The 15,744-nt window shown below is 46.4% G+C and overlaps 1 protein-coding gene across 1 annotated transcript in view; it reads right to left on the reverse strand.

The window, feature by feature from the left end:
• Nucleotides 1-716: 716 nt before the first annotated feature.
• The window catches only part of MAD1L1 (mitotic arrest deficient 1 like 1), a 351,438-nt gene continuing 336,410 nt past the window's right edge, over nucleotides 717-15,744 (reverse strand). The window contains exon 18 of the mRNA XM_027738492.2: nucleotides 717-1,780. Coding sequence (XP_027594293.1) covers nucleotides 1,622-1,780 — 159 coding nt within the window. The 3' untranslated portion in view covers nucleotides 717-1,621. The remainder of the gene's footprint in view (nucleotides 1,781-15,744) is intronic.

Here is a 15,744-nt window from a genome sequence, read left to right on the forward strand (position 1 = left end):
GAATGCGGCTGACGTCATGATTCATTTTCCCCATGACTGAGGAAGGCGACTCTCTGTGCCACGTCGCGCATATGAATCAGGCAGCGTTCCCCTGGCACAGCATGCCTGGCAATTCATCTTCCACCAGGACTTCTTCAAGCAGAAGAGAAAACGCCAAACTTTTTGCTGTTGCGCTTCCCTGCAAACCCTGCGCAGAGGAAGGTTGGGGAGATGGGGGCTGCAGACCCCCCACAGCTCACGTTTGTCCCTCCACCTCTGATCAGGTGGGTCTATAGCAGCTGTTTTCTGTGCCTGTAGACACATCAACAGGTCCCAGAGTGACTCCAGCAAGCACGGCCAACCCTGCAGCTGCTGTGAGCATCTAAGCTAACTTTCTAGCTACCTGTTCCCTGCTACCTTCTCTCCAAGCTTAGGGAATATGTTCCTGCTGATATCAAGAGGAAATCAATACACACAGACGCTCATAGCAAACTGATCTGGTTTATGGCAGCAGGTGTTGGAACTAGATGATCTCTAAGTTCCCTTCCAACCCAAACCAGTCCATGATTCTATGATACTATGAATGAGACTTTGCCTGGAAAATATAATGATGTTCTCCCTTCTCAAAGCACTACCAGCATCAGATCATTGATGGAGGAATGGTTATCAACCTCTACATGTAGGAGAGCACAGCAAGGGCACAGTGTGTATCCCAAATAAAGGAGTCATACACCCAGTTTGGGATGCTACACTTTATTCTTATGACAGAAGAACTATATCCATTATAACATAAAATTTCAGACTTCTGGGGATGCTCCATCTCCACAGAGGAGGAGGAGGGAGACCCCCCAAAACAGGTACCCACAGGCTGGTGACAGGCAGCAGGCTAAAACCAGCAGCAGTGAGAACACCCTAAATCACTCCATTCCACCTTCTACAGTCCTGAGATAACCAAGAGCCCAAGAATCTCAGTGAGGAACCAAAAGCATGGCAGTGACATCTGAGCACACCACACAACACAGAGGTGTAAACACAGGTATAGGCTCTTCAAATGGCCATTTATGCTTATGCTTGTCTGCTCAGTGGTGGCAGACTCAGGTAACTGATATCTTGAAAATAATTTCAACCCTGTTGAGTAATGAGCTCTTTGTAAGAGCAAGAGACCTTCCCTGGGTCCCTGTCCTCCCATTAGAAGAGAACAACCATGGGACAGGAAGCACCAGCCTCATGCAGGCTCACCTTTTTGCTGGGGCCAAGATTTGGGGAATCCCTTTGGAAAAATCTGTGAATGGCAATGCTGTGACTCCTCAAGCCAGCAGTTTCCACTGTATTCCCAGAGGGATGCTGAGAGTCTGGGTAGTGATGAACACATTGCCCAGTTCAAAGGCAGGGATTGGGGCTTGGCACGGGAGAGCCCTGGGATGGAGCTAGACTTGCCCTCTCACAGGAGGAAAATTACGCTTTTCAGAGGAACTGGTGGGATTTGTGAATCAGCATGAAAAAGTAGGGAAGAAGGAGTTCCCTGCAAAACAGAAGTAACCCAATACCACAAATTAGGAGAGGGAGACAAGAATTTGTCCTCGCTACCTCAAGTGTCCTGCCCAGGAGCGCTCAGCCCTGGCTGGTGGCTGGCAGTGGGACGCTAAGCAATGGTCTGGCGGCTGAAGAGCTCGAGGGTGAGGGCGCTGAGGAAGGCTGGGATGCTGTCCTGGCGGAGCAGGTGGAGGTCGATGAGCTCCCGGATGGTTCGTGAGAACTCAGTTTCCAGAAGCTGCATTTTTCCACCAGAGGAGCTGGAGGCCTAAAGGGAAAGAAGAACAAGCCCATTAATATCCCAGGGTTTTAATTCACCTCCTGTGATTTGTGATGCAGGGAAGAGCAAGCAGCATCACCCTGAAGCCTCCTTTGGCAGGATTGGCCTGTCACCAAGGACACATTATCTGTTTGGCACATGGTGTAATCAGGCTGTTACTGAGTCCTGCATTCCAACATCCCCAGGCAGGACCCCTGTGTGAGCCTTCCCTGGTGACAACTGTGGCAATGGCAGGATGACGGCTTTGACCATCCTGGAAAAAGACTGTGTTGCCAAAGCAGAACCAGAGTGCCCACATCGGGGTCACTGCCGCCACCACCACCCAGGCCTCGGGTGGCAGGAGCTCTGCACAAAGGCTTTCTCTCCATGAAAACACTTATCTCTGAAGTCATGCCACTTCTGTAGGAGGAATCAGACCTGTTCCTAATTAACACAACTCCTTTCAAATGAGTGCTGATCCACACGGCATCCCTGAAGTGTTTAAATCAGCCTGGCAGCGCACAGCCAAAACCTCCAGAGGAATTATTCCAGAGATGCTCTCATGAAAATAAGGAAACTCAACATGTGGGAAGACATTACAAATCTCCTGTAACATATAAAACAAGCAAAAAAAAATGCTAGATGCAAGAGAAATAAGGAATGCTTGGAGCCTCTCCTGCCCCCGGAGGTACGAAAGCAGCTTGTTTATTAATAAACAGCAAAAACATCAGAGCACAAATGCTAATTTTTTCTCCTGCCATTTTCCTCTTCAAAATGCTCCCATTCCTGATTGCTCCAAAGCTCTGCTTCCTGATGGAGCTGAAGTGGGATGGCACAGGCTGTGCCAGGCATGGCCAGCATCCCCTGGGGTGTGCAGGAACAGGGCAGCCCCCCACCCCAATCAGAGGATGCCAAGATCCAAAGTAGAGGATTGCCACGTGAAAGGAAAACATGGCTTTACCTGCCAGGAGAGAGGGGAAGCAATAACCACCCAGAGCCCTAGGGAACCCGCTTCCTCCTGGTTTCATGTTCTTAGGAGCCTGGACACATTTAATTATGAACTTCTCATGGTTGGGTCACTTTGGATTGTGAGGAGTGCAAAGTACTGAGGATGCCCCTGTTACCCCCGAGCCAGGCAGGGAATTGAAACAAGGTTTCCACGCGAAAAAGTAAATTAGCTTCTGTTTAAATGTCCTTCATTTTGGTTGGGTTGTTTTTCAGCAAATCCAAAGGATGTGCAGTGCTTTGATCTGCTGCTTACTGGAGCCACCTGATGCTTCCTGTGCATCTGAGGTACCACTGGGCCAGATGAAAGAGGCCAACAGGGGAGGGGGCAGCGATGGCAGAGGAAAGAGGAGGGACAAACATCCCCAACATGCAAAGCCAGAGGTACAATGTGAGGCTGTAGCAGAGCAAGGAGTGAGTACAGGGGCTGGGTGCTGTGGCAGCAGCACAGGATTTGTTTTGCAAATCCCCCTCGGATTCAGCTGATGGGAAGCGCCAGTTTTGGGGGAAGGTCCGAGTATTATGAATGCATCACTTGTGTCTCTAAAGTCAGTGCTGAACTGAATTCATCCAAAATGGGAATTCAAGCTCCGTATGAAATACATTGACTCCTTCGCAGATTTAAAACACTCTTTGGGCACAGAATTAATTTTCTAAGAATTTACAAGCAAATCCATTAATTGGTTTAGTAGTTTAATTAATTAAAGTAAGTTCCTTAAGAAATTTAGCATCCAGTGCCAGACCATTTGCTTGTGTTTTATGACCTCAGAAAGAGAGCAACATAAATGTTTTAAATTTCCTCTACTTTGAGCTCACTGGCATCACGTGTGAAGGCTACATTTGAATATTTTCCTTTTTTTATGAGATTAATGGTAATTTCTCTCTACTATTCTTCATAACCAAAGTTTCCTCCTGCAGCAGAGGAAGAAGAATAACGTTCAGAAAAAAGTTATGTGTGCAAATATGTGCTTCTGAGGAGACTGATATTTCCTGCTGAGTTCAATGGGGTCTGTGGTTTCTCTCAGTTGTCAAGAGAGGCACCATCCTCTCCCTCACCTCCATGGCCTCTGTCTCCCCCAGAACTCCAAAAAATCAAAGAAAACCCCAGAAAGCTTCCAAACCCAAACATCTCACCCAGGTTTCTTATGCTTCTGAAACAGGCACAAGGCAAGAAGGCAGCCTCTTGGAAAAAAGGCAATTCTTCCTCTGCCAGGAGATGTTTACATGCGAATCTGGAGGATGGATGCACTTACAGTGCAGTTCGTTCAATCTCACACTGCTTTTAAAAAAACTGAGAAACTTTTTTTTTCCCCTGGGAGTGTTTTAAAATTGCTATCACTGTTACTTTTCTTATTATTTGTTTTTATTGTTTTTTTTTTTCCTTCACCCATCTGTTCATAATGTAGTATAGGCTGGGATGTATAGATAGATTTGCTGCTTTGGGTTCAACAGCAGGAGCACCTCTGCAGCCTGTGCTTTACAAATAAAGTGATTATACGAAATAATAGCAGTATGTTCCCATTAATTCACAGGATTTCTTTTCAAATGCCAGGCTGCATCCTGCCTGGAGCACCCGCAGGCAGAGAGGGAAATGCTGGGGTGGGTGGCGTGGGAGTGAGCAGGGAATCACGGCAAGGCAGGGGGCTGTGCAGGGGGCTGTGCAGGGGTATGTGGAGCACCGAGGGGGAAGGCACGAGGGGGGATGCCCTGCTGAATGAACATTGCAGGGCCTAGTTGTTTCACACCCTTCTGGATTAATGCAGACCATGCCTGTGACTCCAGGTCTAAAAAATTGGATTTATGAAAATACGAAGATGAAATTTCCAGCAGTTCAAAGCTGGAAGGGCAATCAAGTCCTCCTCTTCACTGTTCATAGCTAGGATTCCCTCCACTCATTTTTAATAAATTTTTTTAAATTAAAAAAAAAAGTCTCAACCCTCAAAGGCAAACTCCTGGACGCCATCGCTGCTAACAAGAACTTGCAGGTGCCAGCACAAACCAGCAGTTCACATGACACACTCTATGTAATGCAATCACCATTACTCTGCTGATGCATTCCTAAAAATTCTAAGTTCAACAAAGGCAAAACCACCCAAGCCTATTTAGGAATCAAATGTGAAGCTGAGAGGAACAGAAACAAGTGTCACATGGGGACAGTCTGTGAGTTATGGGGTGGGAGAGACCAGAGCATGTTCAAACCCAGCCCTAACTGCTCTGCCCCCAGCGCTACTGGTGTCATCTCTATAGTGTGTTGCTGCTTTTAAAGAAAAGTGTGAAATCAACATTTAGAGTCAAACTGAATACACAGGATCAAAGGAAAAGCTGAGCCTCTGAGTATCCCCATCCACCCCATAGTCAATGCTTAGAGGAGTCAGTGCAAGAGGACACTTTGGGGACCAACATCACACTTCACTCCCCCTTTCCCCTCTGTGCTGAGCAAGCCAGCCAAGTGCAGCACTTCACTAGAGATTCAAATATTGCCCCTTCACCCTCAGTTTCCCTGACCACAAGGCAGCCTGAAGCAGCTGAAGGTAAGCACTATAAAAACACCATCTCTCAGGTACTCTGTACGTAGCCCTATATTGGTTTCTTTTAATTCATGGGAAAAGTCTACCTGGCTCACTAAACTACTGAGATTCAGGTCTACGTTATGTTTTATTCAGATCTCAAATACTTGCAAAAGGAAAGATTTCAGCTTTCACCAAGTTCTGTTGCCAGTTCAGTCTGATTTAAGGCCTATTGGGACCTTTTCTAGAGAAGCAAAGGAAATCAATCTTTGCCCCGTGTTACCACACACTTGGCTCTGCTGGGGGGGGGGGGTGTGACTGTGGTTGTAGATTTGAAGGGTGACACCCTGTTTCTCTCCTCGCAGGCTGTGCTACCCCACAGCAATCAGAGCAATCAGATTTCACTGTATTGTAAACCACAAGAAGACAGGTCTATTTAGCACATGGCAACATAAACTTGGAGTAGCTGCTCCTGGATCTGCTCGGAGAAAGGAGCTGTTAGTACAACTGTTTTTCCAGGGGAGTCAAGATCAGCAGATGCCTGCCAGAAGGAAACATCATAAATCTTCCTCTTAGCCCTGGAAGCTGGTAAATTATTCAAGGCTTTATAGTTTAGATATACATATAAAAATCTCTCAAATAACCACCAGCGTGGTAGAAAAGCGAGTTCTCAGATCTAACAGGGACCATCTCAGCAAGGAGAAGACAACACAGAAGATGTGAAAGAGCAACAGGCATTCCCAAACATCTCTGCTAGAAGACGGACTTGCAGCTGGATGGACCAACATATGGACCATAACAGAGGCTCTCCCCACTACTGTCACTTCAGTGTAACATATACAGGACTTCTGACTGCTGTTTACCCCCATGCTGCTGTTGCACACAAAGGCTTCCTGAAAGCCCAGACCCAGCATTTCCTTCTCCACTTCTTCCACCAGCAGAGGGGTAGTTATGTTAAAAGTGTGACAGTGGCTGCTTAAGTAATTTCAGAGCTCACAATGTGGCTCAGAAGTGCACTCTGATCTAGATACACTCACTTTTTAGTGTCTCATACGCCTCCTTCCCCTTCTCTCTGACACGTACCTAAAAACAATGGATATCCCCACTCTGGCTCCAAAAATACCATTTGCTATAATCTGGCATGCAGTGTGACTTGAATCACACAAAGGATGCCTCTTGAAAAATACAGGTTAAGCATAAGACCCAATGTCATGTAGACCTTCAGACACTGGAATAAGACTGAAAAGAGGGTGGGTGCATGCCCCAAGGAGAGAGCTGACATAGAGATGTATCCAGAAAGTAAGGAGTGGAAATGCAGAAACAGGGAAAAGAGGGCTACAGCATTCAAAACAACTTGAGATTTCAGCATGCAGTGAGAATATCCTGCCTTTGATTTTCACACTGAGAAAGCACAACTGCCTTTGGGGATGCAATCCATGCAGGACATGTGTTCCTGCATCTTCAAACACACACCTCCAGTGCCGGAGGTGGAGTTCCTGAATGGGTTTTGGCGAGCTGACAATAGGGATGGTGGAGCTTTGTGCCAGGCACAGCAGGCAAGACAGTTGTGTCTCAGCTGGGGAACAAAGGAGGTTCAAACACCTCCACAGCGTGAGGAAGGATGTAGTCTAGGACTCTGGCAGGGCTGCCAGAGTGGCTTTCCACCCCTTGGCATGGAGACAAGCCTTTGCTTTGCAGATACCACTCAGCCATGCTCTGTGGTAGATGGTACTCTCCAAGGCTAAGACGTATTAGGGGTCAAAAGGAGCAAGTGAATCATTGCCTGGTGACATTTACCCAGTGACTGTATTGCAAAGGCCCCATCTCATCTGCTACACTCCTTCCATAAATCACTGTCTGTGCTGCATCCCCACGGACAACTGCTCTGAACACGTGGCAAACAGCCCCGTGTGCGCTGAGGGAAGGGGCACCACGGCTTCACATCCGACACTCCACACACTCCCTGCTCTGTTCAGGTCCACAGGCTGCTGTGGCATTATGGGCCATGCTGTGGCCACATTCTCCTCTGTGCCCCAGTTCTCACTGCCCTTTCCCTTCTCCTTGTGGTGTTCCCCATCCTACCTTGAGGACTTGCTGTGCCGTCTGCTCCAACGTGGGTTATGCACATCTCCCCATCAGACCGATCCCTTTGGCAATTTGCCTTCATCATTTAAATCCCTCAGACTTCCTCTTCACATGGAGCAGTCACTCCCTCTTCCCAACCCCTTCACCTGTCAGCAGAAGCCCTCAAGGCTGGCTGTCCACCCGATCACCTCCCGAAACCTCCACAGCACTATTACCACATGTGCCGCAAAGCCTCGGGCACACTGGTGGTCCTGACAGCTCCTCGCCTCCCTGATGCCTTCCCCACGGCACCCACTGCCTCCCTCAGCACCCAGTAATGCACACAAACCCTGACACAGCCCAACAAACCCATTTGAAAATATCTTTTAAGAAGCTGCTGGCTCTGACCTTTAAACAAGAAAATCCTTTTGTTTCTGCCTCTTGCTTTAGATGCTGAGATTTTTCTAAATGTCAAAGGCCGCCTTTTCCACGTGCGGATGCTGAGGGGGGGAAGCAGTGATACCAAGAGGGCTGGCAACCTCTTCCTGGGTCTGCAGAGCTGATAAATCATCACTTCAGATCACCCTGGACAGACAGACACACACGGGGCAGCCCACCATACACAGAGCCAGTCAAAAAACTGGAGTGCCCAGAAAATACTCAGGGAAAACGTGTGTGTGTGTGTGTGCACATGTGGAAACTGCCTGCTGAAGTTATAAGAACCCAAACACGAGGTTTTGAGATTTAATTGCTCAAACTTGGTCCTCCTGGGTGATGATATCATTATCAAAATCCCCCAACTGAGTTATGCCTCACCAATCAATCTTTCCTAAGCATCACGCACTGCTCAAATACCAGGTCCCCAGGTAGCCTCTAAATCACTTTAATTACAGGCCGTTCATTTAAAATTAGAGAAATATTAAAAAAAAAAAAACAACAAAACCAAACACCAAATTGTACCACAAGATGTGCTTACGGCTGGAAATATTTATGAGGTTATTTAGCAAACTGTTTATTGTTTCCTTCTTTTTTCATGGTAACTGGCAGATTCCAGCTGACCTGACAGGACGCCTGTCCATGGTGGTTCTCACACAGTGGACGTGCAGTTCTTAATCAAGTCACCTCCCTTTCACAAATGACCATTCCTTGTCTGCAGAGAAGTTTTTCCCCCTTTAATAACCCAAAAGAGGAAGAGTACTTCTTTATAATAATTGCTTCTTGCTAAGACCTCTGAACTCCATGTCGCCAGCTTGGTATATAAAGTGAATTTATGAGGCAGAGGGATGGATGCCTGTAAAGGGCCTTCCAGGAAATGTAATGAAAAAGCTGCTTTTAGCTGCTGAGCAAAGAAAAGCAAATGCCTGGCAATGCCAAGAAGAAAATTGAAAGCTGGGATGGGATAAGTGAGAAACAGCCCTGCGTGCACTGAGATTTATAGCAAACATTTCCTTTCTCTTTCTTATTATTCAACATTGAGATGAACCACAACCCCAGAATGTCTTTGGAACAAGAGGTCAGCTCGTATACTTCCATCTTAATCAGAAACACGACCCAGGCACTATGTACACGAGTGACAGCAGTGATGGGGTCCTGGATGCTGCACCAGCTCAGCAGCAAAGGAACACAGAGAGGGATGTACTGCACAGCACTGAACTTCCCCTACAGCTCCACGTTTTGAGCTGTGTGAGCTCTCCTGCACCTCATGTGAAAAAGGAAACTTGAAAAAGAGCAGGGACATGCGCTGAAGTGCTGCACCCCTCTCCATGGGGGAAAGCTGCTGGTGTTAATCCTGGGGGACGGTGCTCTGCGCAGCAGAGGGCAAGTCAGCATCTTCTTTCAAGAGGTTTCTCCTACAGGTTAATGCCCTTTAGACTGTCAAATGTGATGCCATAAAAATAAGATCAAAGGCTCTAAAATAAGGGAAGCATATTTTTTGATTCATACTATTACTATTTTATATCTGAATATTCCTATAGAGCTTTTCATCCTGGAAGACAGGTCTTTGAACTGCTGTGATTTCACCTATCATTGAGGAACAACCCCCAGGGTAAAATGTGACAGCTATTATCAGGGTGCATTAATGTTACTGAACAGTTCAGGACAGACAGAGACAAATATATCCAATTTAAATCATAGATTTGAAGAACTACTGCTCAGTGTGGATTAATATCCATGCATTTTCCGAAAGTGCTTTGAGAATTTTAGAGAACAAGTGCTGAAACTAAAATTCTCTTTCTCATCTGTAGGATGCATTCAGCTTCCAATCATTATGCTGCAAATTGAACATCACTACTGTCAAAGAGGGAAGATGGTAACATAAAGGATTCACCCGTAGCATCTACTTTTGCATCCACAGATGCTGATGGGATCTCCAAACCAAGGAGATTCACCCTGTGGAGATTTGCTGAGGTGATACCTAGAAATGATTCTACTGAATACAAGACTGGTGAGAGTAAATCATAGCAGACTACTCACATCAGAGAAAGGAAAATCACATGGGATGTCACTCTAAACTAATACTGGCAGTCAGCTGTAGTCAGAGCTTGAGGTCATAAATTATAAGTTTTTAATAGACCTCAGGTCTGCTAAATAGTGTTCACCAGCCAAATATGCTTATAAACATCAACCATTAAGGAGTATAGATGTCAGCAAGGCACAGGGCTCACAGAATTTTTCCAACCCCAATCCATATAAAAATCCAAACTATGAAATGAAGCCTTTAAAGCTTTTATAAAAGGCTCAGGATCTTTACAAACAAATGTCTTTCCTTGATACATATGGAAGCCATGCTGATGCCCCAGCCATGGCTATCTCTGACCTACAACAAAGCCCTTTGGAAAGAGCAGCCAAATGCACGTTATCCCAACTGCTGTCACACCACGTGTGGCAGAGCTGGCCTGCTCCAGCACCCAGGCTGCAGCTTTCCAACCATCTGTGAGGTGACCGTATTGGACTGGTCAAGCTGCAGAGTGAGTAGTTAACAAGCATTAACAACATCTAGCCCATGTGTTCTGTCTAGTAAAATGCCAACCCATCTGTCTGTAACATCAGTGACTCCGTAGAAGCCATATGCAGGAGAGACATAAATTAGGGAGAGAAAAATCTCCTGTTACTTTCTCTGCAATGACTCTGCAGTTGTTGCCGGCAATGTGAGGAACTGGGTGTTTTTTAAGTTCTGTTTTCCCAGCCAAATCACAGCCTCCCGTAGCTCTCCAGCCCTGCCATCCAGAGGCATTTTCTGGTCTGTGTCTGGCCCTGGTGGACATGGTGGTGTGGCACAAAGGGAAAAGTAGGTGCAACTCAAACCAAGTCCCAAACCCCTCCCCCAGGAGAGCCAGAAGAACACAGACAACTTGAGGGAGATACCAGGGACTGGCAAGTGAACCCAGCGCACAAGAATCCCTCAGTTAGACAGGGAGCTCATTAACCAGCCAAGCTGCTTATCACATTCCTCTCCATCTCCCTTGCTGGAAGCTCTCCGAGTTGGAAGGAATGGAGAACATGCAGTTTCTGGAACATGAGAAGGAAGCACCTATGGGAGAAATGCAAAAAAAAATCATCTGTGTGGGCTGTAATTAAGATGGCCTGGTTCCCAAAGCAGGGAGATACTCCACTTGTGAACTGCAGCCGTGAGCATGAGGTTTGTAAGAGAACATGAGCAGCAAAGTTTGCCAAACCCTGCATCGATGAGAGACGTCTGGAACCATGGAGAATTTTGATGGCGACTTTTGCAAGCTGTGGCATTGCCTGGGAGATAGGCACCCGCCCCCCAGAGCAAACCACCACTTACCAACAGGCAGAGCTTGCTGGAGCCTTTGCCAGGCACACTCTGTTCCCCTGCTTGGCTGCTCCTGCATCATATTCCTGCCGAGGACCCTCTGCTTTCCTGTCTCTGGATTAGAGCAAATCACCAGGAAACCCCAAGACTCACCTCAGCAGAAGTGCCTGCACATGACACAGAGTGAAAATAGGCCATACAGACTTCTGGGCTCACCAGTTGCCAACTGGAAACTCCTCATTTGGGAGCTGGGCATCTCACCTTGCACAAGACAGAGGGTGAGTGCCCAAGGCTGGGAACAGTTAAAAGGGCAGATGACACTTGCCTGCGAGGCACATCTCACTGGAGCCACTGCTACCCTGCAACCCTGCAAACACATCTCACTGGAGCCACTGCTACCCTGCAACCCTGCAAACACATCTCACTGGAGCCACTGCTACCCTGCAACCCTGCAAACACATCTCACTGGAGTGACTGCTACCCTGAAGCATGCAAACACATCTCACTGGAGCCACTGCTACCCTGAAGCATGCAAACACATCTCACTGGAGCCACTGCTACCCTGAACCCTGCAAACACATCTCACTGGAGCCACTGCTACCCTGAACCCTGCAAACACATCTCACTGGAGCAACTGCTACTCTGCAACAGTGTGGACACCACCGTGTGATTAATACATTCATCCTCCTCATCTTTCTGGTATCCTTCTGGAAGTCTTGTCATAAATGGGGGGGATGAAAGGCTAAAGAACTGAACAAGATCTTATGACCAAAAATGGCTCAAGAGACTGTAAATGATCAACTTAACAACAAGCAGACAATTAGACCTTAGCTATGTGGCTGAAGGATGGGACAGTATATGGAGCATGCCTGTTCCCGGCTCATTGAGCTTGCAAGGCTTGTGGGGGAAGGAGTAACAGATGGACCTGATGGCAGATTACAGCTGAAATTCTCACCATGTTTATTCATTACCCTCCTCTAGCTCTTGTTTGTCATAGTCTGGCACCCCAGGCTAAACTGCAGGTTTAAGCTTTACATCAAGGAAAGGGTGACACGTATTAGTCACCTCTGCTCAGAGCCAGGGCTCTGCACCACAGTCAGCACTACAGAGACCAAAGGCACTGCTCATCTAAGAGCAAGAAGAACTAGTCAGTAATTGCCTTTTCCTATGGGACTGTGTGACTTGCTTACAGTTATGATCCACCAAAGTGGAATTTAAGTGCTGGCTTTGGGAATAACATTAGTTCCTGTTTGCAACATCAATAACCAAATGTCACAATGTTAGCGTGAGTTGAGGAAGGCGCTTTTACTGCTCTTGTTTTTTTGCTGGCTCACATTTTCTTCGTTTTTCTTCATTTGAAATCGCTGTCATCAGCACGACTGTCAGCAGGACCAAAGTAAGCATAAGTTGTCACTACCCAGAAAGTCAAAGAAGAAAGTTGATTCTGAACATGTAAAATGATTTTCTTGTGTCCTCAAGAATGAGTCTTAACCCTTAATAGCTCACAAACCCCCTGTGGGGAAGCACATTTCTCAGACTGCATCTACAGCCACAAGTCAAAGTTTATACTGGGAAGAAGATGTCATTATTTTTAAAATTCCACCATTTCTTTCTCAAGACTTCTGAGTTCATGGAGCTGATGGTTACCGGTAATCCTATTTGTGGTGTTACTCAACCAGACTTGTAGTCCACAGGTAGGGAAACCTGAAGACCAAATAGTAAGGAAATCAGTCAACTGGCCTGCGCAGGTTGGGCACGTTCATCTTTCTTGAAATGGGCTTTCAGTGGTAAAACCCAATGTGAAAGAAAGAGTCACAGTACTCCTCTCTCCTCAAGCAGGTCTGACCTCACTATAAGAAGAAAGTCCACAGCTAAAGAGACAGAGGTTGCAGCTAAGGAATGAGTAAATAGGAAGATTTCCGTATTCAGTGAGAAAGTAGAAGAAATTCCACCGTAGCCCTTGAGGGGACACTCAGACCTTTGGGCTATGACGCATTTGCTGAAAGCTTCTGCTGTTGCCGCCTGTGCTGTCATTTGGCACTAACCTCCTGAAGAACATGGCAAGACAGCACTGCTGGTTCTCATGTCTGGATGAACATGCTCCTCTCCCCGAAGGGAAAAGGAGAGGGTTTTTCTGTTTAGTGAATGCACCATGTTCGAGCAACCTCCGAGGAATATGCCTCGGGCCCTGGGCCTCCCCATCTGACACACATCTGACTGGTTGTCTCTTCCTGCTGGTGTTCTCCCACTGATGTGCTGCCATCCGCCAGTCAGCTCCTTTTGCTGGAAGTACGGGGGGGGGGTGGGGGGGGTGGGAAGATTTATGCAGACACCATGTATGCAATTATGAAAACAGAAGACAAGACACCCGGATATCACACAAATTGATGCATTTTTGCTGGCAGGCTTTTTGCATGATCCAGTAACAGCTGTCATGCTCCAGCTTCTCTCATCTGAGCTCTACTACCACTTCAGCATCCTTCCACATCCTTTAAGAGGGCTTCCTTCCCTTCCCTGGTGCAGCTTGCTCCAGATGCCACAGCAAAGTAGGCAGTAGCATGGGGTACAAAGGGGAGACAGTATAACTGGTTTTCATAGCAGCACTAAAATGTAACGTTCACTTCTTTAGGCAAGATGCTGCTCATTAGCAATGACCTCGAGGCACGCAAGCTGCTCAACCAGCAATGTCTCCCACTCTGGAGCTCTTTAAAATTTGCCCTTTCCCTGTGCCAAATCTTTGGGCAAGCTTCCCTAAAGCCCAGTAGCAATCTGCAGACACACACATACATTGTCCAGTGCCTTCCGGAGAAAGGCAGTGCCGGGGAGCTGGTTTGGTGCTTGGGCTACATATCTTGTCCCCCACTCTGCATAGCATTAAGGAAAGGAAAGGATGTGCCTACAGGTTTCCCTGCCAAGTCAGCTCCTGCCGTGAACTCTGCAGCCTGGGAGCCTGTTAGTGCCCACATCCTCCTGGTTTTCAGCACTCCATGCTATATTTGTTTTTGTAAATAGATTTAACCTTTCTAAAATTAGCAACAGAAGAGAACTTCTTTTGGCAGAAAACCAGCTTTAGAAAGATGGAGGAATATAACATTTTCCAAACATTTGAAAACTGCAGACTAAAGATATGTGTTAGTCTCTGTAGTGCATGCTGGTTTTGCTCATTATTCTGAATCTTAATACATTAATAGATCCTCTCATGATTAACGGCTGCACTAGGCTCTCTTTCTAGGAACACATATGGTTCCTTCTTGCCACAATATTGGAATAGAGAGCCAAAATATTTAAACAGTGACACTAATAAAAGATTTTATCACCCCCATCCTGATGTAAATAACTAAGGCTGGAGCCAGCCTTTAGCTCTAAATGCTTCTTATCTTTCAAAAAGTTCTTAATCAAATCTGAACATACTGGCTGAGGCCCATTTGAAATAATTGGGCTATCTGTGGTTATGATGCTGCAGCAAGAAAGCCACTGTCCAACATCTACTCACCCCCAGGATGCTCTGGGTCTGGTTGAAAGAAGCACTAGTTTGGCATGTAATGAAACGGGGCTTTTAGAGCCAGGTGTATGTGTGCATGGGCTGGTTGTCCCTGTGGATTTAGGATGCTGCATGCAAAGAGTGGGAGCATATTTCTTTTCCCCCCACACCTGCAAGGTTAAAGTACTGCCCTGAATTAAGATGTCTTTCAGGGGACTCCAAATGCTTCCCCCCCAGGTGTCTGCACTCGGCAGCATTCATCCCACCTGCTGAAGGACATGGGAATTACCCAGCACACAGCCCAGAGGGTTTGGTAAAAATTCTGGTAGTGTACATCAGGTTTAAGTTGTAGGTCAATTGCCAATACAGAATTACCTAAAAGATCTGTTCCTCCCTCATTTTTTCCCATGCTGTGCCATTACCTTTCCTCTCTGCCATAGGTCCTGTACTAATCCTACCTGTCTAATGCCATCAGCTGCTAAAATCAACGGCAGTTCCCACTTTGTGCTGCCTGCCATGCTGCTGATCAGACCTGTCACTGGCTAAAAGCGACACAACCTGACTGCAAGCAAACCCCTGAAATAATAAAGAAACCCTTTTTACATTTCAAGGAGCAAGAGGAGGGACTCAGGTTTGTACTCCAGAAAACATTTATCACCACAGAACTGAAACATGGTGTGAAAATAAAAGCTCTCGAAATCTGCTTTCACACATTCCCCAGCGCGCCCAGAGGTGTTCCTGCTATGACCCACCTAACAATGCTCTTGAGAATTGTTTTCACAAGCAAAAAATACAAACAAAACAGCAAAAGAGACAAGAAGTATTTCCTCAAGTGCTTCAAATCTAAGCTATCTGTGCTCTAAATACGTTGTAGAAACAGCATTAATATATATTCAGATGTAACAGAAGGCCAGAGGAAAAGACCTCAACAAACACTTAACTGTAATACAGAGCGGGTCCTGACTAAAGTGTCGGGATTATTTTAGATCACTGACCTCTGTCCTGCTCAACCAGCCTGTGTTTTACAATTCAATTACATTTATTTCTGTATATAGAGATGTACATGAGATACTTACATTCTTTCTTGTGTAAAAACCAGACAGAAAGCAGAAGATGCAGATGAGAAAACAAGCAGATG

The sequence above is a fragment of the Pipra filicauda genome, unplaced genomic scaffold (genome assembly GCF_003945595.2).
Source record: "Pipra filicauda isolate LSUMZ 115617 unplaced genomic scaffold, ASM394559v2 scaffold31_size4109673_pilon, whole genome shotgun sequence".
Classification (NCBI taxonomy): domain Eukaryota; kingdom Metazoa; phylum Chordata; class Aves; order Passeriformes; family Pipridae; genus Pipra; species Pipra filicauda.